We start from the raw sequence: 25,566 nt of genomic DNA on the forward strand, positions 1-25,566 counted from the left end.
AACCCACTAGCTGTCCTGGAAATTTATTATAACAGGAAAAGTACATCTGGGGCCAATTGGAGATCGATAACACAATGTTGGCTGCTGTGTCGTGAACAACGGTACAACTTCGACGACGTGTCCTTGTCAGACTTGCTGCAGGGTCTCCTACACCACATATCAGGAATAAGCATACCGGCAGGCGGAGCATTCCGGTTATGAAACCACAAGGTCTTAGGGATATTTCTCCGCATTAGGACTGGATTTATTTCAAATAGGTACCTAGGTATAATGACGAATGAAGGATTAGCATGCGCAATATTAATGCCATAAATTCTCACAGACCGGTTTCATTCTCAGGTAAATACCAAGTCATCCGTACAACAGTCAGCGTTTGCGGGACCGGAGTGGAAGACTCCTCGCCAACCTCATGACTTTTACTTAAGTTACGACTATATCGTCGGAGACTCCCTGATCTAGATGTACATTCTACTAGCCTGCCTCTGCCATTACATGAAATATTGCATGAGTACCTAGGTAAAATAGACAGTCGACTCACAGCTAATTTTCCCCCCTTTTAGTATTCGTTCAGAACAAGCGGTCATAGTTATCATCATCTCTAGTCCCCTAATCAATCCCTTTATATACTCTATTGCAGGACGATAATTAGATAGGCGAGGATAGGACCATGCCTTGCTCATCTTATCCGTTGCCAGCTGGCGCAAAAGGCGTAATGAATTCGGCCGAACCATTGCCCACAACGCCCCAGGAGATAACAGCGGAATGGTGTACCAAGGCATTGGGCCACAAAGTGAAGACTGTGACTATTGCGGAGGAAATCCATTCAACAGCGAGCAAAATATTAGTCGACCTCACCTACGAGGGAAGACATAGCGTCGACGAAGTACCATATAAAGTTTGCGTTAAGGGTGGCTTCAATAAGCCGCTTATGGGACTCTATCCAGACTTGCTGTGGACCTATCGTCGAGAAGCGGAGTTTTACTTCTATATTAGTCCGATTGTCACGATGAACCTACCTAAGATCTGGTATTGTGGCACCGACACTGTTACTGGGCAAGGCCTTGTCGTCATGGCCAACCTGGCCGCTCAAGGCTGCGAGTTTGGTGAACCACTGAAACCGTGGCCGGTGGAGAGAGTCCGCGCAGGAGTCGAGCAGCTCGCATCCCTCCATGCGAAAACTTGGGGGGCTGATGAGGTGGACTTTCCTTGGCTGGTGGGGGACAAGGCGAAGAAAGAAAATCCGCTCCAACGTATGGTGTCTTCTTTGATGAAGTCGGGAGAGTGGGAAGCTCGTTATAAAGACGCGGCCGCGCCGCCTTTGCCGGAGTCGATTGCGAATCGCGAGCGCTTGGAGAGGGCATTCAAAACCATGCGGGCGACGGAAAATCCTAAATTGACGTGCGTCCTTCACGGCGACTCGCACATCGGAAACACGTTCATCACAGCCGACGGCCAGCCCGGTTTTGTTGATTGGCAAACCGCTTATGCAGGCGTCAACGTACAAGACTTGGCGTATTTCGTCGCTGGCGTAATGACCGTTGAGGATCGCCGGAAACATGAAGTCGATCTGGTTCGACACTACCTCCAAGCACTGCACCATAATGGCGGCCCCAATTTGGAAAGAGGTGACATCTGGCACGATTATCGGAAACACACGTTGCACGGACTGGCCTGGGCCTTCACGGCGCCAGGGATGCAACCGGATGAAAATGTTTTCGCCATGACAGAGCGCCATGCCGCAGCCGTTTCCGATCATGGGACTATTGAGCTGCTAGAGTCGCTGCAGGAGTATGCGAACGAGTAGTTCAGAGTCTCTAGGAATTTACTAAGAATTGCAGCCGATGATGTAGGTAGCGTCAGGGGTAAAGTCGCCAACATCGCTAATAATGATTAAGCTTTCGAGAAGCAGGTTGCCACAAAGAATAACAAATAGGTACATAACAAACGAAAGCTCTGTTTAGTACTTCTTACATGCCACCTTCGACAAATTTCTGGAGAGGCGTCCTTTGGATGCAAAAGCGTGCTAGTTCGATCATTCTTGCCCCATGTTGAAGGAGGAGTTCGACCATTTCTACCCTCCCTGTCCTGATAGCATCTAAAATGGGAGTTCGTCAATGATTTGAGAGCACATTGTTGCTCGTAATGATATTTGTATCAAAGCCAACATCCAATAACTCCTCAATTAATTGCTTGTCGAGGTGTTCCACACTCCTACCTAGTCTATCCCAGCATCCAACAATCGCGTAGCCGAGTGGTGTGCGATAAAGACGCGGAGGCGAATGTGCTCTGTCGGCAAAACTCATATCTACCATCCTAGACGCGAGAAGAATATACAAAGCTTTTGTAGATTCTGGGTACGTAATAACGGCCGTCATCAGTGCATGGCTGTGTAGTCGGCGAGATGGATGTGACAGACACTCGTGTCTCCGACTCAGATATAGTTCTAGCATCGAAGGCTTTCCTACCAAGATGTATACAAGGTCGAATTCCTCGTCATCTAGTTCGATACCAAGGTCAAATATCCCTTTCACCAGGGAGACATGTTCACGCATCACAGCGATCTCCAAGGCATTTCTTACAGAAATATAGTCTCGGCAGCCATATTCCTAAGATTTCAAAAGAGATCTACACCCCCTGTATCAATTGCGAACTCCAGCTGTCTGGATGAGTATTCCAAGTTGGATTCTTGAAAATAAAGGTTAAACCCCATTTGTTATACGATCCGAGGGTGCCAACCACAGTCTATAAGGTTTCGTCCATGCGAGTATGTACCTGGCATTAAATTAAGTAGGAATTTTCTAAGAAAACCACCTACAATCATGTTTTGAGAGGTTTTTATGTTGATATTCGAAGAGTGATAATATCAGTTGATCGCATCGAGGGGCGAGGGGTAGCATGAATGATAGTAGTCTGCTTTCTAGATCTGCCTCTGATGTATACGACGCTCGCAAATTCATCACCAATGTTACGTCTGGACCGGCGTGGAAGCTTCATTTAGGTGTTTCATTGGAAATTATGGATATTGATGTGGACGATCTCGGTATCCCCTAATAATATCAACTACTATTGAGAGGTAATGAGGTTAGAAGTCGATAGGAAGGCTAGAGTAATACTAGGTAGCACGTATCGGCTAAACTCCGGTATATATAAAGTACTTCGGACACTAATACAAGGTGACACGAGATAGGAGTGCCTCGGCTCAGCTGGGTTCCACATGAAAGGAAGTTACATAGGTACCTAGTATTCGTCATCGTAACTTCTAACTTTTCTCATTATCCTCCCCCTGAGTTATGCTGTAGATTCTCTCCTCCATATCTATTTACAATAACCTTGGCGGAGAAAGCAGTTGTTAGTTGTGATGTCGGAAATTCATGCTATCGCCACAATACCACACTGACCTCTACGCGAATGCCGTTTGCACCGACGAACAACACCCGTTTCGCAAAGTGTACCACAACCGTGCTGTGTCATCTACGGGCCGTCCCTCTCTGGGGAATTGCGCTGGCTTTACTGTTTTTGGCTTTCCTTCGGACCCGGCTCGCAGCCCTAACTACGGGTCCAATGTCTTCATCGTCGCAACCATCGAATCGGAAGATAGCGGCTAGATAGATAGATAGATAGCAATCATGGCTTCTGCTGCTGCGTCCGCAAACAAGGTGATACGGGTTGCCGGGCCACTTCTCGTGCCAGCGATAGCCTACGGCGCTTATAAAGGCAACGCCTTGGGATTGTTGGAGTCTTTTTTCACCGGCCCCGGCAGGACGAGTCGAATCATAGCGCTAGCAGTTGTGTTATACAACTGGAAGAGCTTGCCTTTAGCATGGACCGTACGTTGCCCTTACTTCCCTAGAGACGCTTCCGACCCAAAACAAACCAGGTACTAAAAGCAGTCCCTGTAGTTCCGCGTCTTCGGTGCTATGACTTCCCACTTTGCGCTGCGGCGCCTGCACTCACACGGTCCCGATAAGCTGTTCCACCCTGTCATCACGCCTTCGCATGTTACACTACTCGAAGTCGACTACAATATTCACAAGTCCAACTCCACTTACTTCGCCGACCTCGACGTGAGCCGATCCCACCTCGTCTCTCACCTGTTCGCGCGAGGGTGTGCGGCTATCGCCAACAACGACTCTACGAAACTCGTGATGAATCCGGCCGACCCTTCGAAGCCGGCCAAGGGCAGGTTTGCCGTTATGCTCGGCGCCGTGCACTGTAGCTTCAAGAAGGAGCTTCAACCATACCAGAAATACGAGATGTGGAGTCGCGTCTTGAGCTGGGATCGCAAGTGGCTCTATATCGTGACGCATTTCGTCGAGAAAGGTGCCGTGAAGCCGCGTTCGTGGGATGCGAGCAGTTTTGGTCCGACGAGGAAGGAAGGGGGGAAGCTCGAGGACTGGGAGAAGAAGATCCACGCCACGGCTATCAGCAAATACGTTTTCAAGGTCGGTCGACTAACGGTGCACCCCGCAGTCCTCATCGAGGCGAGCGGCCTTCTACCGGAACGACCGGGAGGTTGGGTGTCCATAGGGAACGGGATGGCTCCGCCGTCTCACACCGTAGTTGGCGGCGCCGTTCCCGAAGCCGAGGCCGATTTCGAGTCTATGGATTGGAACTGGAAGCACACGGAAGAATTACGACAGAAAGGTCACGAATATGCGGAACATTTTGCAGCGCTCGACGGACTGCATAGTCACTTCGACGGCGGCGAAGATGGCGCGTTGGGAATATTCGGTCTCTCATGATCTACGCGACACTCCGTATGCGCGTATTTATAAATATGCATTGGACCTATAATCTTGATATGAGCAAGGTTGGCAAGGTAGATATCGCACTAGACGGATTCGGAGGTAAAGCTAATCGAACGCTAGAAATAGAATATAGACCGCCAAGACAATTATAGATATAAACAAGCAGATGTTGTCGCTTTTCCACAAGTATCGATGAACTTTTTTGTCACATTGCTCCAAGAATATAACTATTGCGCCATAAGAAAAATCCACCGTCAACTTGGAACCTCACAACAACGCGCCCCATCGCCTACAGTGCTAAAGCAGCCACGGCAGCGGCAAACCCGAGACCGGCAACGGCCCGGTTACCAGCGCCGGTCGTCGGGGTCGCGGTTGCGCTGGTGCTGGCCGATGTCGCGGTAGCACCTGTCAGAGAGGCAATGGCAGAAGTCGCAGCCGAGCCGGCGCTAGAAATAGCCGAACTGGCAGCAGCGCTTCCGGCGTCAGACGCGATCGCGGCACAGATCTCGGCGCTCAGCTTGGTGGTTTCTGTTCGCACGCGTTAGCTTTCTTGCATTGAGCAATCTACCATCCCGCCACTCGCACGCAGCGCAATAAAGCGGTTGCGCGAAAAGGTCAAGGTGTCGCAGTGAACATACGAGTCAAGTCGTCGGCGCTGCAAGACGTAGACACGCAGCCGATGGCCTGCGTGGTCAGGTCGTCGATCTTGCCGCACTGGCACTTCGTGTCAGTGGTCGAGCAACCTATCTTGGTAGAGGCGTCATCGAGGCAGGGCTTCGCGCAGGACGGGATCTTGGAGATGAGCTGCTGCGCGCTCTGGGCGGAGACGGAGGCGGAGGCGGCCAAGAGGGCGATGGCGAGAGTTGTGAACTGCATCTTGGCTTTGGGTATAGAGACTTATCTTTCACGTAAATGAATGGACGTGTATGTCGTTCTTTCGGCCGGCGATAATAACAGACGACAGACGGATGGCGTTGAAGAGAGAGAGAGCAAGAGAGCGAATTACGTACAAATGATGCAAATGGGCGAGAAGGGGGAGGAGAAGTTTACATCACAAAACGTCCGGGTAGGTACATAATAAGCTGACGGTAAGTTTTAGTCCCTACGGCGTTGCATTCTCTTCTATCTAAGTCCCTTGCTTTGACACTATCTCGGATCGCCTGTCCGCAACCATGGATGATACCCACACCTCCGCAGGATTCACCCATCCTTGAGCTGCTTGGCCACTTAGCGTATGGAGCCGAGCCCGTGCGATCGGCCGGATTCTCGCTCATCGCGGCATGGTTCGAGGGCGTCCTCGATAACGATGTGACACCAACAGGGCTTTCTTCCCCCAAGTCTCATCTCAACAAAATCTTGGCTCCTCTCATCCTTCGGAAACTCTAAGCGAGCGGCGTAGAGAATATAGACGAGATGTGGGCAATAGGAGATGTATAGTAGGCTAATATCGAAAACTCAAATCTTGTCGCATTAAGTAAGAAATGCCTTGGCGTATCGAGGTCTACAGCATCCTTGCGTAGTTTTTTTTCATGAAAGAGATTGAGAGATGAGTTCCGAGCTCACTTCGTATCCATGGATGCGATGCGAGGAACCCCTGCAGACAGATGCATTAGTTCAGGGGCAAGGCCCAAAACGGCATAGCACGGTCCCAAGTGACAGCTGGACCCCTGCCGCTTCTGAAACGTCCTTGGTCATATTTGCGGGGGCAGGGATTCTAGAATCGGCGGAAAACTCAACCGAGAGGCTAATGACATGAACGGAAACAACGAAGCTGGAACAGTCAGATTCTGAGTCTATTTTAACATCATATCGGATACTAATTCTTCTATAATTACAACTATATAGAAGGTTAGTCCGTTCGTCCTCGGTAGTTTCACAGAGAGGATGATCAAGAAAAACATCCGTCGCTGAAGCAGGAAGCCTTGTACTGCGAGATACGTCGGATCGAGGTCCGAGTAAGCGGTCCTTGCGCTATTAAAGCCTAGGCACTACTTACAGCAACCCCTGACTGGAAAAGAACATTCAGGTAATCAATGTATGGGTATACCAGAGTGACCAACTGCTGTTATATACCAAGCTCCATTGTTTCTCAATCCATCGTTCTGTGCGTATCAGCATATCCGATATGCCAAAGGCGTCCTTAGCTCTAGTCACGTCGAGGAGTTGGTCGCAAACGAAGGACATATTCGACCTCAAAAAGACATAGGTTATTATATCACTTCCCCGATGCCAGTAGCTCCAAGTCCAGGCCTGACAAGCGTCAAGCCTAGTACTTGTCGTGGAGAGTTGACTGCTTATAAACAGTGGTACGAAAGTCTAGGTGAAACTAAAGATTTGTCGGTATATGGAATCATCAAACCATCTTGACTACCGTGTCAATGCCTTTATAAATGCTGGAGTGTGCGTTTCGCCGACCTCTTCACGGCGGGGGCCAGGAAACTGGAAGAAGTTTATCATTGTAAGTAATTATCTATTCAAAATTCCGGGGCACGGCAACCCGGAACCCTTTTAGATTAAGTTGTCTCGTAAGGCTGATCGAATGCCAATGAGAGCTCTTTCTGGGTCGTAGAGATCAGATTTTGCCAACTCCCAAAAGCCACATATGTCCTCTTCTAGACATAATGATAGATGGATATTCTCACCTTGCTATCCACAGCTAGTCGTAATATAGGATTTAGCGAGAAACGGCTAGTGAAATTCTTTGAGAATTTGCCCAATGGCCTATTTAATGACCACTCGTAGCTGTTTGGCTCGAAGTGGACCGTGCTTGAGATGAGGCTCTCGATCGTGGGTTGTAGAGGAATGTAGCCAGGACGAGGGCCATGCCGCAGGCCGACTGGCCCCACTGGAAGACCTGGTTCTGAGTCTATCGAACAGTTTATTCCGGCTCGACATCGCTAGTGTATATCCTGGATTGCCCAACTGTCGGTTCAGGCTAGCTTCGCGTATGAAACGAATTGATTCAAGATGCCCTCTTACCAATGATTCTAATTGGTTGAATATTTCGGCCGGGTCATTAGGTATAAAGCTTTCCTGATTATTTGTGCTCAGATTTTGGGAGCAGAGTATACGATAGGCCCAAGGTGTACGACTATCCATCTGCTGGCTGGAGGAATAACCAGGGGCAGCTCCCGAAAAAAAAAAAAAAGGGGGGGGAGCACTGGTTTTGCTAATCATAGTATTTGTAACTAGACGATGCTCTAAACTTGGAGAAGTAAGACTGTTTATATTAATACACTCAAGGTCAGGTAATCTCTATCAATATCCAGCATAAGTATGTATTGAGTGTAAACCGCGTCGTCTTTAAGACTGCTAAAAGTCCAGAGTATAATATTTTTAAAAATTATATCAAGGATGTATCCTTTCATAATGCTTCCCATACAAGTATGACATGGTTGTTAAGGTACCTCGATGACCATTTCTTGGTATGGGTGCTTGGACCAGGTGGCCCGTGTCATTTTAAGTGCCCTGAGTTTACGTGTAGTTAGATGGCTGGCAAGTATGATAATATAGAGTATAGTGGACCATTTCTAGACCTCAACCCGGATTGGTTAACTTAAATGGTAGTAGTCCATTAGTAAGTATTTGGGGACATTGAGACCTCGTTTTGACCAAAACGTCAATTTTTATCCGAGATAGTAGCTCTATTGGTCGTACACACAATCTTCCAATAAGCAAGAGCAGTATAGTCAATATACGTATCAGGTGACTAAGTGCCTAGCTTAGTTTGAAACCCCTCCGATAATATCGATCCTTCCCCACGTATGAATCTACGGGAATATGCTCCTCAGATAAGCCGATGTGTACGCCTCACTGCGGTGTCGGAGTATAAACCGATAGGATATGTGTGCCTCGGCCTCCTGCACTCTTGGCTACCCGCACTATCCTGCTACACTGACCCCCACGATCATAACCTATGAAGTGCATGCGTGACTTGACCGGAACCTTGGATCCTAGATGTGACTAGATATACCCTTATTTCCTAGCCGAGGACAAGACTCCAAGGAAAACCGTAATAACTCCCATCCTATATGTCGAACCCATAGTGTCATCCGCAGCTATTCTTAAAGTTTTGCTATTATACCACTGTATCTCATATACGAAGGATATAGTGCGTAGACACAGTCGATAAAAGCCGCTATACTCAATCAAAACTTGCATACTGCTTCAGTCATGGGTTCCAACGACGTTCCAACTGTCATAAACCCGTTACATCCCTCAATAATCGACAAGGTCGATCCGGTCTTTGCCGAGATCTACAATCGCTATCAAGGTATTCTTCTTAAGATGCTCCCGTTTCCCGTCTCAAGTCACTGACAAGCGAACCCATAGCACCCCAATTGCGAGCAGACCAAGTCCCGTACGAGGTATATAATAAAGACAGGCCCAAGTATACCTTTCCGACTGCCAAGGTCAGCGCAGAGGCACCGAAAGTAGCCAGCAACACTATCTATAAGATTCCAGTATCGAACCCTCCTGGTGAGATAGCTGTACAGGTGTACGTGCCCACGCCAGATGCCATTGCCAGTGGTGGGCTCGAGCATGACGGATTACTCCCAGCCCTTGTGAATTTCCACGGTGGCGGTTTCGTCATCGGAGGATTGGACTCAGACGAGTCTCTGTGTCGAAATCTCTGCCAAGGAGTTGGCAGCATTATAGTCAACGTAGACTATCGCCTTGCCCCAGAATATCCACACCCAATTTCTGCCACTGATAGCTGGGAGGCGCTGAAGTGGACGTTCGCAAATGCTGGGAGGTTGAAGATAGACCCTGAACGCGTAGGAGTTAGTGGACTTTCTGCGGGAGGTTGTATTGCAGCGGTACTTGCACTTTTGGCCCGGGATGAACCGAGTGTGCCAAATCTGGCCGTACAGTTGCTCATTGTGCCCGTGATTGACGCGAGATATATTCCGACGCAAGGTTCATGTGATCCAGCGAAGACACCATACAGGAGTTACATTGATTTCGAGTTCGCCCCCATGCTCCCTCTTAACCGTCTTATCTGGTTTTACAACCTGTGGTTGGGAACGGATGAAAGCCGTGTAGAGAAGGCGAATGATTTCCGGGCCTCACCCATTGTCGCAGAATCGCACGCTGATCTAGCACCGGCCATTATACGCTGTGCTGAGATTGACCCCCTTGTCTCAGAGGGAATTGCGTACCATGAGAAACTGACGGCAGCCGGCACTCCTAGCAAACTGAAGATATATAAGGGACAGGGGCATCCCTTTGGTCATTGGGACGGGGTGAATCCAACTGCAAAGGAGTTTGTCAGCGATTGTATTAGTGAGTTGAAAGCTGCATTTACTAAAAAATAGACGTATGTCCTCCCACAATTGTGCCTGTTATCAACATGGTTCATAAGGAGATCTAGGCACCATCTGTCTGTTACATCAGAATGAAAGAAAACAATCATTTTAAAGAACTGTATATGGTGTAAAATAAAAAGTACTTGCCAAAATAGTACGTTACGACCGCCAGTGACTCCTCTGACCCTAGTATCCGTGCATGTATATTTCCCTTGATTGTGTTTATTTGCGCATAATAATATCATGAACCTTCTAGGATGTTTGAAAGAGAAGATATGAGTAATTACCTAGTTGTATCCAGATACTTATTAAAGCGTATAAGGGGATAGAAAAGTACCTACAAATCAGTACTTGGTCTCCTCATTCAAGTACTTAGGTAAACGGCTTCTTTCGCCAAAAGTCCTTAATGGAATTTCATGATACATGTATTTACACTATGCACGTATCTGTCCGGGTACTTATTGTTATCAATGTATTATTAATAGTTACGGTTACTTCGAAGCTACATGTAGATTTTGATTTTAACTTACATAGTACTATGGAATCACGCTCTTATAACATGGATGTACATATGAGCGTCAGATAAAAGGGATAAGAGGCAGGCACCGACAGGCCTAATAGGAGTTGAACCTAAAATACTTCTTATCCCTCCACCCAGGATCTACGTCGATTCGGTCTTTGATTAGCAAATAAAAGACACTTTGAGCATATAATAACCTACCTATATAACTATCGAAGTATTGGCACGATAGTCCCGTAAATGGATTTATTAGAACTTTACAATGATGAAATGTACATCAGCGACAAACTTTGTGAGCCTCGTCACTGACCACACAGATCAACAAGACTAAATCAGTATGGCCAGAGTTTTGCCCTATTTTCCTATATATACCTACCCATCCTTTCCCTTCCACTTGAATCTCAACCCAACCTTTCACATTGCGACAACTTTCGTTGATCTAACACACCAATGTAATAACATCAATATGGACGTCGATACTGACATTAAGCATTAACTCATAAAATGAGTACCTCTTCCTAGCTATATTTCTAACTCTGAACTTTCCTCCTCCCAGAGCTCTTTCCGGGAATGGAGCTTACGCTACTCACACGGAAGCCTGGAAATACGACCTATTACTGAATAATTCTGTTGGGTTGAAATTCCCACAGCCCCTTCCTGGCATGGCCATCCATCTATTACAATCAGGATCTTTGCAGTGCAAGCATGGGCCAACTTCGCGCGATGACAACGCTATCCTGGCGAGTTTCCGGGTCAAAGTGCTTGTATCCCAAAGTAGACCACCGTAGTAGGGTGCAATGATCCAAATGAATGGGCAAGTCACGAAATAATGAACAAAACTATAGACAAAGCTTCTAATACCGCGATAGGATGGTGTAGGTCATTGTACACCTTTGACATGTCTTTTGAAGTAGCTAGAATTATACGAATTTAAGATTCGTGGGCTGGTCTCCGTCACATCATTGACGCCAATCACCGGTGAAGGAGTGTGGTCGCCCCCGGTTTAAGGGTGGTGGTCTCATACCAACAGGCATTGGATTGCCACTACCTTCTCAGGAGCACACAAATACCCCGAAAGACTCATCGGGGAGAGTGGTGCCAATTAAGAGTTAGTCGATGCTCTGATATAAGAGCTTATGCCATTTGATAGAGATCGATTCTATCATTACTTAAGTTGTCGCACGCTAGGCCTTAGCCTAATTACTTTCGGGAGTTCAATTTGTTGGAGGGATAAGAGGTTGGATGTGTTCAATATTGTTGTTATTCTAGGTACCGAAGTACACATTCGTAGAGATCACGTGATGTATACGTGCACGTGCTTACGTTTTCTTTTCGTGCAAGTACTACCGTAAATTATGCTGTCAGCTACCCAAAGTAACTTCACAGTGGCGCGTTCCTGTGCCATCAACTCCACAATATTATATATATATATATATATACGTACCTATATATCCATCTCCATGTAAACTGATGTTTGTTTGAACATGGTTTGCATAATCTCGCATTTTCAACTCTGCAATATGCCCTAGGTAATGAACATGGCCCGACCTCCGGACCCCATTGTCATTTCAGATGATGAAGCGACCGAATCTTCGGAATCAGCACATGGGCCTGTTGCAACTACCTCCACAAAGAAGCGCAAAATAAAACCGGAAATATTGGATAAGGTTGAATGGAGTGATGACTCCGATATCACCTATGAGGTATTCAAGAAGCATAAGGCAAGCCGGAAGTCACCATCTATGAAAGGTAAAGGCAAAGGCAAGGCTGTCGCAAAGGGCCATGCGCGTAATCCTGCCAGATCAAAGAAGGATAAAGGTCGCCAAAACGATGACAGTGTATCATCCTCAGACTCCGATCTTCCAGAAAAATTACTTCCTCAATACATACAGGATCGTCGCAAACAGTTTGATCAGAACCGTGAAATTTTACGTGAAGGCGGCCTCCGATTACCCCCGGACTATTCAGATGTCTATTTTTCCGACGATGAAAGGCTAGCCGACTTAGAAGAGAAGCCCCAGTTCGATGAGAAGAGTGGTATTAAACCATGCCGCCCTTACAAAGACGTGGTTCTAGAACATTCAGCTGGTGTCATCCCAGCCTCTATTGCACAATACCTTCGAGATTATCAAATCGAAGGAGTCAAGTTCCTCCACTATCTCTTCGTCTATCAGAAAGGTGGGATCCTTGGCGATGATATGGGTTTGGGTAAAACCGTCCAGGTGGCTGCCTTCCTCACTGTCATGTTCGGCAAGACTGGAGACCGCCGTGATGCAAAAAGGATGAGGAAATTCCGACGAACCAAGGATGATTGGTATCCTCGCGCTTTGGTCATCTGTCCTGGCTCCTTGATTCGCAATTGGAAGAACGAACTAGATAGATGGGGATGGTGGGAAGCTGACTTATATCATGGCGCCAACAGGGACGACGTCCTAGGCGCTGCCCGTGCAGGAAGACTAGAAATCATGATCACCACTTATACCACCTACAAGAATAGCCGCGATCAGGTCAATAGAGTTCCCTGGGATGTTGTTGTGGCAGATGAATGCCATTCAATTAAGGACATCGCAGCAGGAATTACGCAAGCGATGAATCAGGTCAACTCCCTTTGTAGGATCGGCCTGACCGGAACAGCGATCCAGAACAAATACGAAGAACTTTGGGCGCTTTTAAATTGGACGAACCCCGGGCAATTCGGGACCCTAGGAGAATGGAGGAATACTATCTGTAAGCCACTGACTATTGGTCAATCGCATGATGCTACTATTCCCCAGCTGAGTGAGGCCCGGAAGACGGCGAAGAAACTTCGGTTCAATCTGCTCCCTCGCTTCTTTCTGCGCCGAATGAAGAGTCTCATCGCCCACCAGTTACCGAAAAAGAGCGATAGAGTTGTGTTCTGCCCGCTTTCCGACCTACAGCGCGAAGCATACGAAAACATTCTCGGTAGTGATGTTGCTGACTTCGTCCGGTCCGCATTCGACTTCTGCCCATGTGGGTCGAAAACCAAGCGAGGGTGGTGCTGTTTCAAAGTAAATGCCGACGGGGAATCGTGGAAGTCACAAGTGTTTCCCATCATAATATCACTACAAAAATTATCAAATCATTTCAACCTCATTGTCCCGCAAAACTCGGACATTCCAGATAAACACAAACGAGAACTCCGATTTCTGCAAGCCGCGATGCCAGATACATGGAAAGAACATTATGCCAGCCGAGACTCCTTGCTCAATTTAGCCAACCCAGAATATTGTGGGAAGTGGAAAGTCTTGAGTAAGCTTCTCAAGTTCTGGTACGCTAGTGGTGATAAAGTCCTGGTCTTCTCGCACAGCGTTCGGCTGCTGAAGATTCTGCAGCACCTCTTCAACAATACAAGTTATACATTCAGCTATTTAGATGGTTCTCTAAGCTACGAAGAGCGTCAACAAGTGGTCGATGACTTCAATTCGGATCCCAATCAGTTCGTCTTTTTGATCTCAACCAAGGCCGGCGGTGTCGGTCTCAACATCACGTCAGCCAATAAAGTGGTGATTATGGATCCACACTGGAATCCGTCCTATGACCTTCAGGCACAAGATCGTGCCTATCGAATTGGCCAAGTACGTGATGTAGAGGTATATCGTCTCGTTTCGACGGGTACCATTGAAGAGATCACGTACGCGAGGCAAATTTACAAGCAGCAACAGGCAAATATTGGGTACAACGCCTCCAATGAGCGTCGCTACTTCAAAGGGGTTCAACAGGATTCCGAACGCAAGGGGGAAATATTTGGGCTAAAGAATCTGCTGACCTACCATAGCGACCAAGTCATCCTTCGTGATATTGTGAACAAGACGAATATTGCCGAGGCCAAAGCAGGCGTTAAGCTGATAGACATCGATATGGACAAGGCAGCTAAAGATGCCGAAGACGACCAGTTCATCAAGAGAGAAGGCGGCGCCGACGATGATGAGACTGGAGGTCTAAAACTTCTATCGACCCTTCTCACCAAGGACGAGAATAAAGACGGGATCTTGAAGCCGGCAGGTGCACGCAAAGTCACTCATGTTGACCCTATTCAGGCTATCCTTGCTTCCGAAGGAGTCGAATATACGCACGAAAATTCGGAAGTTGTAGGCTCGTCAAAAGTTGAGGATGAGCTATCACGGCAAGCAGAGTTGGCCGCGAGTCAAGATTACGACCCGGCGGCTCGCGCTCTATTCTTCAACAGCCAAGATGCTGACGCTAGTGTATCGGTTGAATACGAATATAATCCTCCGGTGGACGTCAGGCAACGACAGTTCTGCACAATGGCGAAGACCTTCGGATTCCCTAGTGTGACGGAGTTTGCCTTAGCGGTCGAGAGTATGACCCAAGAGGAGCGAAGGAACTGTCTAGAACTCTTCTACAAGAAACGTACGGAGAGGTTGAAGCATCTAGACGAGGTCCACGCGTCAAATGTCGGTTCGAAGGTAGAGTCAGATACGAAGGAAGATATCAAGATGGTAGATGTGAAGGTCGAACCTACTAAGGACGCATCGACCGAAACTGAGGACGATACGGGCGAGGAAGACGTTAAGATGGAGGAGATTAAGCCTAGCACACCGCCTATGAAACGGGAAATTAAAAAGTCCTCCCCTCTTAGCCAGGACGTAAAGAGGGTCAAGAAGGAAAGTCCGCCAACAACATCGAAGAGGGCGTCTTTGAGTATCTGGTTGTCCGACGACGAAGGGGACGAGTTGTAAATTTTCTTTTTACGATACCCCGGACTTTCGTTGGGAATTAAGGAGTTCGGGTGTGATAGAGTTGCAGGATCAGTCTTATTGGATATAACGTCATTGCGCTTTGATACAAAATCTACCGGTTGCGTACGGAGAGCAATGCTACACAGACTTGACTGAGTTTACGTGGTTCGGAACTCGTTGAGGTAATATGGCTAGAGCTCCTTAGAATACAGCCTCACGGCTACTACATCTACGGATCATGATACCCAAGTTAGGAATACAGACACCGTCCATGATAACAAGGCGAAGTTCGGCACTTCATAAATGGTTCGGAGTGCGAGGCTAATCTTCATTGATCAGATACTTACGTGGATCATTTCACTTCTGTGCGCTCGAGTGTCAAGGGAGAGCAAGTTTATCACACGTAAGCGTCTGTGTCGCGCCGTAAGACAATCGACTTGACGAAGCCTTGTAAAACGTTTCGATCACTACCTCCTTTTAGTAATACTTTGGTTTAGGCAGTCGGAAGTTGCATATAGACCGTATCTTGAAGCTGCGATAGTTGCATATGATTATGTAAGGCGCTGTACGCTTGAGCATCATGATCTTCATAAACAACTTATACACTCCCGTGACAGCAATATATGATTAATCTTATGTGAGGCGTAAGCCTGAAATTGCCATCGTATCATTCCTAGGGCTTAGCAAACACTTGTATACTTCACACATGATGTTTCTTTTTGCTCTGAGAGCCCTACCTTGGCACGTTTTGCCTAGATTGTACGCCATTCTTTCCCCCAATAGAATTACTAGGAGTCTAAATTGATGCATGCGGCATTCAGGAACAGTGGTATCTGTGTAACCTGTGCAACGTCTGTCCAAGTAGATTTGTGGAGAATGCCTGCGTAGATCTTCCGCTTGGCCCGATAGGTTGGTAGTACAAGATGAAGTTATACAATGTACTTCGTACCTAGTATCATTTCGGTGCCGCTTTCACATTGAATGAGCTGGCGGATAAATTGGAAGGCTTGGCCTGCATTGTATTAGAGAAAGGCTATGTTCGTTCCACCATTGTGTCATTATCTGGTCAGTCTGGTCAGCCTCCTTTTTGTTCCTGATAGCTAGCTGAAGTTAAAAAGGTTGGTTACTTCGAATCAACATTCCATCAGGAGTTGGCTGAAGCAATTCTCCAACCACAACTACCACATCCAGCCAGCCTCAAAATCTCAGCTTAGTGATATTCTTTAATACTTTAGTACATAAGCCATTTTCTCCACAGGGCGTTTTTTCAAATCCTGCTTTTACGTCAAGATATTCCCGACTCGGTTTATCCTAATTTCCAAGTGCCCTACAGACGTCATCTTCGCTCGTTTGTGGAACCGATTTTCGCCCCTTGATCGCCCACCTGCTGTCACTCATTCTTACCAAAACGATTACACTCACATAACTCGACAGCCAGCCATCTGAACCATCTACACTCGTTCGACAGGTAAAACTAGGTAGTAAAATCACCAACCATGAAGTCACTCGCTCAAACACTGCTATTCACAACGGCCGCCTGCGCCACAATACGATCTAGGCAAAGCAATAGCGGATGTTGCTTCCAACTGGCCTCGGTAGGAAAGGTCAATGAAACTGTCTTGGAGGATCATGTCGGTGATTTAATCCTCGGCGGTACCTTCCAACAAGGCGGGTTTTGCCTAGATAAGACGACCAAAACTATACAAGATGGATTGAAACACAATTGCTTCATGAGGGTTCCAGATTACCAGTTCGAATGTTACCAAGGCGCAGTTGGTACCACCGCGTTCGATGTCACGAAACCAAAGGCAGACGGGAAGGACTACCTCACCTATGATAATGGCCCCGGTACCTTCTACGCCTGCCCAGTTCCCTCGGGCGCGGGCAACGAACAGACCTACGACATTTACTCTTCGGAGAAGACAGACAAGAATGGATGTGTCCCGGTCGCATTAGCACTTACGAACGAGACACCAGAGTGTGCTGCTAGCAGTAATGCTAGCAATGCTACACAGACTCAGCCGCAACAGCGCCAGACCCCATCTCAAGCATGCTCCGTTGCAGCATCAGCACCCTCACTTTCACCTTACAAACTAAGGCCCGGCAACTCCTCCGTAGCAGGCGGGGCGAACGCCGCCGAAGCCGCAATCACTCCGGGAAGCAGCACCATATTCGATTACACCATCTCCGAGGACTTCCTCTCCAAGGGCGCTTCCAAATCTTCGCTATGCGCTCTCCAGTTCCGCATGCCAGTATGCACATCTCTCCCAAAGGGATACCCCTGTTATAGCTTTAGTGGGCTGGAGCAAGAGTACCTGTCGGACTCCGGGATGACGTTCCACCTCGAGGCCGACGACGGCAACGCGCCGTGGAATAGCACGGAAGTGCACCAAGTTTTCCCCGGAGAAAACACTACCATCGGCGTCTTCGAATGCGGGCAGAAGGCTGATCGCAAGATGAGTTGGCATGTGAGCAGCGTCAGGGAATTCGCGCTCGAGTTCCTACAGGCTGGCGTCGGCCAAAACGCTGAGTTCCAAGACGGAGTTGGTGCCTGGATCGTCCCTTGCCAGTAAAAGGTTAGAGGAGCTGGCTTGCTTGAGGCAGTCATGAAAATTGACTGTCTCATATGGAAATGGTTGGGGAAAATGAAAACATTGGGTCGAACTGCAAAGACGTACTATGCTAGGACTCGTATACTTTCTAACTAACCTTAGGGAAACTCACGGCAGTGATTATGATACGATGGCAGTGTAATGACAATGGCTTCAGTAATTAGCATGACCATTGTACACCCCTATGCAATGTAAAAATACTTAGATGTTCAGGTAGACTAAAAGAAGGTTGTAATACATTGGAGAAATTCATTGCTGATACTACAACATGTTGAGGTTATTGGCGCGCATATATAAGTGAACCTTGAGTTATTGAATTGAAGTGACATAAAAAGGGGGTGATGCAAGGAACTCGGTGATGTTACACAAATATACGCAATTTTTTATCAACAACGTATAATACGATATTCCCCTATCTAATTTTTCGAGTCTATCGAGTTTCTTGTACCTAAGCAGATACAATTCACATTATGAATAAATAGAGTGTTCAATTACACGGGGCATGGTACCGGATGCTTGATTAGCGGAATGTTATCTTGCTACATGAAAATTGATTATGTGTTAAGGTCCAATTGTAAGTTTCACACCGAAAGAGTCATCGGGACATCCTATCTCGGAGAGGCTATTCACGAAGGGACTTGGACATACTGTCCGACACAGAGGCTCCGACGGAGTCCAGCGATATAATTATACCAGGAACCCAAGTATAGCAAACTGACGAATCACCAACGACAGGAATGGATATTACCTCGACAAGACCACGACAGTTTGCTTAAAGTTGGGGTTGCGGGGATTTTGATGTTTCGGTTGTCGTCCGCCGAGAACCTTTATTTGCTGAGGTGATCGTATAGTCGAGCACGTCAACTTGGTTATATATGTCACAATCCCCACAATAATGAATCAGGGACGCGCCGCGCCAGTCACGACATCGCGATACCATCCCGCATGCAAGATGATTATCAGACTCAAAGACGTGATCCAATTCTAAATCTGCTCAAGGGAGAATTTCACCCAAAGAGATTGAATCCAAGACTATGACGCTAGAATGGCTCAGCTCACGCAATTCACCAGTTGTCCGGAGTCGGCAAGGAGGCGTCTTCTATCCCCACGGTGTATCTAGGTGCCTAGGTAGGTATATAAAACCTGGGGTAAAATGGACTAAATATGTTGACTAGAAGCGTCGTTCTCCAGTGAAGCTCACAAAATTCTACCTATTGAAATCATAATTGTCAGTTGCATATTCCACAAAATGGCACCATCAGCAACCGAGACTGTCGTGCCGATTGTCGAGGATATCAAGCAGAAAGCCATCCCAGGCACCCAAAAGGAAGCTGTACAGGAGAACCAGAGAGTGGATAGCGGTGCGGTTGGCGCCACGGATTTGGAGGACGAACTTCCTAAACTTGAAACAGGCCACAAGGAACCCCTAAAGTTGAGCGGTGCCCTGGACCAGTTCGAGCAATTCGATGTCACACCTGTAATCGGAAGAGAATTTGTAGACGTCGACCTGGCCAAATGGCTACGTGCGCCGAATTCAGATGAGCTTCTCCGCGACCTAGCTATCACAGGTATGAAGAAAATAAACATTCTCAACTGTCCAATCCCGGTCGAGAAGGCGATTGGACTAATATATCTTCTCCAGTATCCCAACGGGGTGTAGTATTCTTCCGTAAACAGGACAACATCAACAACGACCTACAGAAGGAGCTGGTCCAAAGACTCGGCGAGCTATCGGGCAAGCCAGCGACCTCAAAGTTGCACATCCACCCTGTCATCAACTCCGGGCGCGAGGACGGCGACAAAGACGACGAAATTAGCACCATCTCATCACAACAAGCCAAGAGGCTCTACGCCAAGAACGTCGTATGGTCCGAGACGAAGCAGTCGCAAAGGAACCAGTGGCACTCCGACATCACCTTCGAGCCCATCCCGAGCGACTACGCCCTGCTACGGCTCACGCAACTTCCCAAGACCGGAGGAGGTACGTAGCCATCTGCCATGTCGACCTCACTATCAAATAGAAACGTAGAAATGAAGAAGATTAAAAAAAGGGAGTTGAACTCACATCTCGAACAGACACCCTCTGGGCCTCGGGCTACGAGCTCTACGACCGGATCTCGAAGCCCGTGCGCGGCTTCCTGGACACGCTGACGGCGCACTACGCGCAGCCGGCCTTCAACGAGACGGCCTCGCGCAACAACTTCCGCATCTACTCGGGCGCGCGCGGCGCGCCCGCCAACGTCGGCGAGGCCCTCGAGGCCGCGCACCCCGTCGTGCGCACGAACCCCGTCACGGGCTGGCGCAGCGTGTTCGCCGTCGGCCACCACGTCCAGCGCGTCCACGGCCTCTCCGACTTCGAGTCTCGGGCTCTATTGGACTGGTTCACGAAGCTGGTCGTCGAGAATCATGATCTGCAGGTCCGGCTGCGCTGGCAGCACGAGAATGACCTGGCGATTTGGGATAATCGTAGCGTGTACCATGCTGCTACTTCCGATTACCTGAACCAGGGCCTCGGGGAGCGGTCCGGGTCTCGTGCTGTGAGTTTGGGGGAGAAGCCGTATTTTGATCCCCTTAGTAGCAGCCGGAGGGAGGCGTTGGCGGCGGAGGAGGCTGCGAAGAGGGTGTGATGGGAGAAGATTTGGGGTTTGTGGTTTGTGGTTAGCGGTTAGCGGTTTGTGGCGAGAGATTAGGAGTGTGAGCAGCGGTGAAGGAAGGCTTGAATATCTTACTTATTTAGTAGGTAGTATTACATACGTACCTACGTTGCCTACCAGGTGTCAAGGGTGACTATACTAGGTATGGTTACCCGGATAGTGGAAGAGAACTACGTGGTAGCTTGCATTTACAAGCATGACGGCCAATTATAGAGCCTTGGCTCGATGTTATAATAGAAAACTTTTTTCTTATTATAGCCTTAGGTGACGCGAAACAAACCCACTGTCCATGTTAATATACGTATTTATATCCTGGGATTCGGTTAGTGTAGTCACTTACGCCAGTTAATATCAGACCACTGAGGACCTCTAATCTCCCTGTGTAATCTGAAGAGTTCGCTCGTAATAAGTTATCAGAGATTACTGCGTAGTAGTCGACACATGTGTAAATAGGTATCGTTGTGTAACAGCCCCTGAATCAACCGTCACCATAATTATAATCAAGTAAAAAATTCAGGTTCATGATGAAGTAGATTTTTGTTAATTAAACTAGTTTTCGTAGGTGTCTATATCTTCATGCTATAACACGCGAAAGGGGCCAGGATGCCATTCTCGTGTCCGGTGTTCTGGCTGTTTACCTATAGAATTAGTCATCGAGTATCTGGTGTCAACGTCGCCTTATGACTTGCTCGACAACATGCCTACCTACCTACATACGGTCCAACATCCTTAGGAGTCAGGATAACAAAGAAAGCCTCGCGTACATGACTCCTTAAACCCATGTCTCCTCCATCTTGTTTGCGCGCGGATCTACCCGCAGTCATAGCATCCACTCTTCAAGCAGCCAAGGTGTCAAATAGCCAAGATATTATGTTTCGGAGAAAGGCGACGGATGAGGTGGCGCCCGCACATAGACTCTCATCGTCCCACTACGAATATTTGACTATATGTCTTTTCTGCATCGGGTTCGACGAATCAGTGACATCGGACCGAAGGATCACGGTCGTGGGATGAGCTATGCCGCTGTGTGGGCACGCACGCAGTGATAGACGAAAGAAAACAACGGATAAGGCGACATTCAAAACAAGTCCGTCCAACCAACGCGTCCTTCACGAGTATGCAGTGCAACCTCGTGACTGTTCTTGCACGACATCGCTGCTACGTTCGTTTAATATCTCTTCATATATAGGTTCTGCTCGGAGCCCAAGGCGACCAATATGAGCCAAATTGAAGGGGAGGCTGCGGCATGATTTGAACTAGCTGGGTTTTTGCGTCAGACAGAAGCGTCCGAGGTGAGAGGGAGAGAGAGGCAAAAGTTATAAATGTTGAAACCGTGCGTCGAAAAAAGGCATTGTCACATTGCATGCATTCTACATATGCAAGGATTTGCGTCTCAGACCAACAACTAAGATATGCAAGCACTGATATGATTTTCTGCGGGTGCAGCAGCAGCGGCAGGGGGCAAAGACGATAGACTATTCCTGATCGGCTAACTCGCCAGCCCTGAATCTCCTTCGAGCAGCCTGGCAGCCCCCAAGTTCGCTGTTTGACATTTGAATCGACAAGGCGGACATCTTCGAAATTGGCCGAAATCACGAACCGCTGTTTGACCAAGGACCGCATGCAGAAGCGTGGCTACAGGGATTGCCTCGCCGGGGTCTTTTTTATGAAGAGTTGCGTTGCCGAGTCCGTATACCCTGGTTCCCTGGCCTGGGCCCTTGTCCGCAACCTGGGCGCATTTTCTCGTGATGGCCCCGCGGCAGGCAGGTCGTCCAGCCTCAAGAACCGGCAGCCGCTCGGGAAATTCCATCGAAGCCCCCATTTTCCAGCTTCTCGATGATACCCTAAGGCATGGAAAAATTGGAAACATGGGCAGTATGGGTTGCTTGGTCGCGTTTATGTAAGCCGTCAGACCCTTGGACTAACATGGTGTGCTCGAGATAATATCCTCTCGCCAAAGTAGGGATCGGCGACATTGGGCGGGCGAGCATCCCGGATTGGTTGAGAGCAGACCACGTCTCAAGTCTACGATATGTTACGGCTGGTTACGGGCACTGCGCGGACGAGGACGCGAATCTCCGATGCTTGAATTTGTCGATCGTCCTTCGTCGTCCTGTCGTCCTGTCGTCCTGCGTCGTTCTCTTCTTTCTACCCAAGTGACGGCGAGTGCAGAAGTGCCCATCTTCCCGCCTATGCTCTGCCTGTCCTCTGCGTTATCCTTTCGTACACCCCTACCTATACATACATTCCTCAAAAGAGAAGCACCCTTGGAAACAGGGGGGGTTCTCTGGGGTTCTCTATCATCATTTGTCAACGTGCAACGGGCAACTGACGCTACTTAGGACAGCAACATCCCGTTGAGCGAAGGCGAAGGGAAAAGCGAACGCAATCTCTCCTCCTTCGAACTGCCGTCCGCCAACTGCCCCTCTAAAGCCCTTAGCCTTGAGGGATCGCCTTTGCATCACCCACTTACGCTAATTCTTCTTCCTTCCGCTCGATTAGATTAAACTAGTCGAACTTCCCCAGGGTCACCTCTCCATTGCTACCCCACATCCGTCATAATTCCCCGTCAACCCCGTCTGTGTTAGGTCGGCGAACTCGGCGAACTCGCGTCTTGGCTGGTTAGTCACCAGACAATGCCGCATCACCCGAACGCCACGGCCGACGAGCCGGCAGCGGAGAAGAACCCTACATCCGACTCCGTTCGACCACCTGTCGGCCCGGTATTGTCGAGCCCCACGGATAGTGCCGCTGTTACACGGTGGTTAGAGTCACAGGTACGCATCGCGATGCCATCATAGTCCGAAGTCCCCGAAAACCCAGGCGTTCCGTTGTCGAGACTAACGTGCGAATTCTTAGCCAGATATCGATGCCCAATTCTACGAGTTAGACTCGGCGTTGGGCGATGATGCGTGAGTGAGAAAGAAACTAGGAGCTCGGTGTTGAGGGCTTTGTACTTATGGTTTGAGAAAAATAGTATGAGTTCGACGGCCTCGCTGTCGGCCAGCATCCTCGAGTACCGCACGATCCATGGACGGAGATTTCACAGCCAGAGGGGAAACACAGACTACTGGTACCGTCCTCATATCCCGCTGCAAATAATCATCATGGCGCCAAACTGACATATCGCCCTTTTCGGCGCTTAACTTCTGTAGGGGACCCAACGATGAAATACAAGCAAATTCCATGGATCTCTCGTAAGTTGTTAGGTACCTCCCTCAAACGGCCCCAAGATTTCGATGCTGACTCTCAGTTGTGCCTGCATAGCCACCACACGCTTACGCTCTTATTTGGTGACAAATTGTTCCTCGCCCCCATCGGCGACGACCCGAAGAGGGTGCTCGACGTCGGATGCGGAACAGGTAAAGCACGCCGACTTTATATCTACCTACCCATTCTATTCCCTTCTCCCTTACCACCCTGGCCTACCTACCTACCTAACACAATACTAACAAGCCTAACCCAGGACTCTGGACAATGTAAATCACTACCCCTTAGTCTCCCCCCAAACCAGGAATAAAAATAAAAATAAAAATAAAATAAAAATAAAGATCTCTTATCTAACACGTACCCTCCGCAACCGCACAGAGACTTCGCCGACGCCTTCCAAGAGTGCGAGGTGATCGGGACGGACATCTCGCCGACGCAGCCGTTCTGGGTGCCCGTGAACCTGCGGTTCGAGATCGACGACTGCACGGCGTCGCCGTGGACGTACGCGCCGCGCTCCTTCGACTTCGTGCACGTGCGGTACCTGTTCGGCGCGATCCGGGACTGGGACGCGCTGTACGCGGAGGTCTACCGGGCGCTGCGCCCGGGCGGCTGGGCCGAGTCCGTCGAGCCGTCGACGTACGTGCGCAGCGACGACGGCTCCATCCTCGCCGACGACGGCTCCGCCCTCTCCGAGTGGGCCACCCTGCTCACCGAGGCCGCCCGCAAGTACGGCGCCCGCTCCTACGAGGGGCCGCGGCCCATGAACATGGTCGAGGACGGCATCATCGTCAAGTCCTTCCACCGCGCCGGCTTCACCGACATCGTCATGAAGAGCTACAAGTGCCCGCTCACCCCCTTCTCCCAGGACCCGCACCTGAAGGAGGTCGGCCTGTACGCGAGGTCTGCCATGGAGGAGGGCATGGAGGGTGCGTTTATTTTGCTTCTCATCACCTGAACCCCATAACCCTTTATTCATACTTACCCAATTTGCCCGTAATCCAAATGTAAACTCGAAACTAACGAGAACCTCCAATCTCTCCTTCCGTAGGTTTCGTCCTGTACCTCTTCACCAACGGCCTGGGCTGGTCTCGCGAACAAGTGACCCTGTACCTGCACCGCGTGCGCCAGGAGCTGCGCGACACGCGAAAGTCGCCGTACATAGAGGTCCAGGTCGTGTATGGGCGGAAGCCCGAAACGGCCATCTAATTGATTGCCTATCTAAGACGACATCCATATCCATCCGAGAAGGAACAGGGAAAATGGACGAGTAACTGGGCAAAATGCGCTAGGAAATCGTACCGAGAATTAGGTATATATTCGGTATCGGATATATATATATATACCTAGACTTCGAACATAATATCTTGCATCTAGCGTTGCATATAGTTGGCTGTAAGGGCTAGTGTGTTGCAAAGGTTAAAAATTTAGTGCACCTACCTACTTATTACCTATATCTATAATATTATAAAGGGGCAAGCTGCCCCCTAATTCTTTGTAGCGGAGTAAAGCCCATCAACGTCATATAAGCCGAGTTCTATTTTTATAGTGATTACGGTTGTACAGCCACTCAGTAGAACAAAAGTAGGGGATGTTATATTTCACCAATTTCTGTGATTTCAATCGTCCTCTAGCAAGGCCAGCTCCAGAATAACACCTCTAATATCCATCCGTTCCTTTCCGTCCGTCCGTCCGTCCATGTTCCATGCCCGAATTATGTGTTCTTCCGTTGGAAAATCATTGAGGTTTTTTGTACAGACCCTAACCTCACGTTGGGATTGCTGTGCCGCACCCA

At 48.6% G+C, this 25,566-nt stretch overlaps 9 protein-coding genes across 9 annotated transcripts; 7 read left to right on the top strand and 2 right to left on the bottom strand.

Annotated features, from left to right (window-relative positions):
* Nucleotides 1–247: 247 nt before the first annotated feature.
* F4807DRAFT_322938 (kinase-like domain-containing protein) lies at nt 248–1,958 on the top strand. The gene has a single exon (XM_047995171.1). The coding sequence runs from the start codon at nt 668–670 to the stop codon at nt 1,802–1,804; it is 1,137 nt and encodes a 378-aa protein (XP_047849157.1). The 5' UTR covers nt 248–667; the 3' UTR covers nt 1,805–1,958.
* Nucleotides 1,959–2,675, bottom strand: F4807DRAFT_322935 (uncharacterized protein). Its single transcript, XM_047995170.1, has one exon. It carries the CDS (start codon nt 2,550–2,552, stop codon nt 2,112–2,114), a length of 441 nt encoding a protein of 146 aa, XP_047849158.1. The 5' UTR covers nt 2,553–2,675; the 3' UTR covers nt 1,959–2,111.
* A 549-nt stretch (nt 2,676–3,224) lies between these two features.
* F4807DRAFT_322950 (capsule polysaccharide biosynthesis protein) lies at nt 3,225–5,082 on the top strand. The gene is made up of 3 exons (XM_047995172.1): nt 3,225–3,827; nt 3,900–4,810; nt 4,869–5,082. The coding sequence occupies exons 1-2, from the start codon at nt 3,627–3,629 to the stop codon at nt 4,740–4,742; spliced, it is 1,044 nt and encodes a 347-aa protein (XP_047849159.1). The 5' UTR covers nt 3,225–3,626; the 3' UTR covers nt 4,743–4,810; nt 4,869–5,082.
* On the bottom strand, nt 4,890–5,709 carry F4807DRAFT_322959 (uncharacterized protein). The gene is made up of 2 exons (XM_047995173.1): nt 5,387–5,709; nt 4,890–5,276 (listed from the first exon to the last, which is right to left on the bottom strand). The coding sequence occupies exons 1-2, from the start codon at nt 5,622–5,624 to the stop codon at nt 5,038–5,040; spliced, it is 477 nt and encodes a 158-aa protein (XP_047849160.1). The 5' UTR covers nt 5,625–5,709; the 3' UTR covers nt 4,890–5,037.
* A 3,003-nt stretch (nt 5,710–8,712) lies between these two features.
* F4807DRAFT_446170 (alpha/beta hydrolase fold protein) lies at nt 8,713–10,227 on the top strand. The gene is made up of 3 exons (XM_047999794.1): nt 8,713–9,021; nt 9,081–10,068; nt 10,123–10,227. Exons 1-2 carry the CDS (start codon nt 8,922–8,924, stop codon nt 10,064–10,066), a joined length of 1,086 nt encoding a protein of 361 aa, XP_047849161.1. The 5' UTR covers nt 8,713–8,921; the 3' UTR covers nt 10,067–10,068; nt 10,123–10,227.
* Nucleotides 10,228–11,941: 1,714 nt separating this feature from the next.
* Nucleotides 11,942–15,834, top strand: F4807DRAFT_446173 (P-loop containing nucleoside triphosphate hydrolase protein). The gene has a single exon (XM_047999795.1). It carries the CDS (start codon nt 12,110–12,112, stop codon nt 15,296–15,298), a length of 3,189 nt encoding a protein of 1,062 aa, XP_047849162.1. The 5' UTR covers nt 11,942–12,109; the 3' UTR covers nt 15,299–15,834.
* A 459-nt stretch (nt 15,835–16,293) lies between these two features.
* Nucleotides 16,294–18,218, top strand: F4807DRAFT_446175 (uncharacterized protein). The gene is made up of 2 exons (XM_047999796.1): nt 16,294–16,363; nt 16,417–18,218. Exon 2 carries the CDS (start codon nt 16,795–16,797, stop codon nt 17,869–17,871), a length of 1,077 nt encoding a protein of 358 aa, XP_047849163.1. The 5' UTR covers nt 16,294–16,363; nt 16,417–16,794; the 3' UTR covers nt 17,872–18,218.
* Nucleotides 18,219–19,159: 941 nt separating this feature from the next.
* F4807DRAFT_471834 (TauD-domain-containing protein) lies at nt 19,160–20,759 on the top strand (the record flags this gene model as incomplete). Its single annotated transcript, XM_048002967.1, has 3 exons — nt 19,160–19,478; nt 19,553–19,891; nt 19,987–20,759. 3 exons carry the CDS (start codon nt 19,160–19,162, stop codon nt 20,535–20,537), a joined length of 1,209 nt encoding a protein of 402 aa, XP_047849164.1. The 3' UTR covers nt 20,538–20,759.
* A 2,156-nt stretch (nt 20,760–22,915) lies between these two features.
* On the top strand, nt 22,916–25,328 carry F4807DRAFT_323029 (S-adenosyl-L-methionine-dependent methyltransferase). Its single transcript, XM_047995174.1, has 8 exons — nt 22,916–23,341; nt 23,424–23,476; nt 23,542–23,637; nt 23,720–23,761; nt 23,832–23,926; nt 24,031–24,043; nt 24,153–24,700; nt 24,823–25,328. Exons 1-8 carry the CDS (start codon nt 23,201–23,203, stop codon nt 24,978–24,980), a joined length of 1,146 nt encoding a protein of 381 aa, XP_047849165.1. The 5' UTR covers nt 22,916–23,200; the 3' UTR covers nt 24,981–25,328.
* The last annotated feature ends 238 nt before the right edge of the window (nt 25,329–25,566 follow it).

The sequence above is a fragment of the Annulohypoxylon truncatum genome (genome assembly GCF_022578515.1).
Source record: "Annulohypoxylon truncatum strain CBS 140777 unplaced genomic scaffold F4807scaffold_53, whole genome shotgun sequence".
In the NCBI taxonomy this organism is placed as follows: Eukaryota; Fungi; Ascomycota; class Sordariomycetes; order Xylariales; family Hypoxylaceae; genus Annulohypoxylon; species Annulohypoxylon truncatum.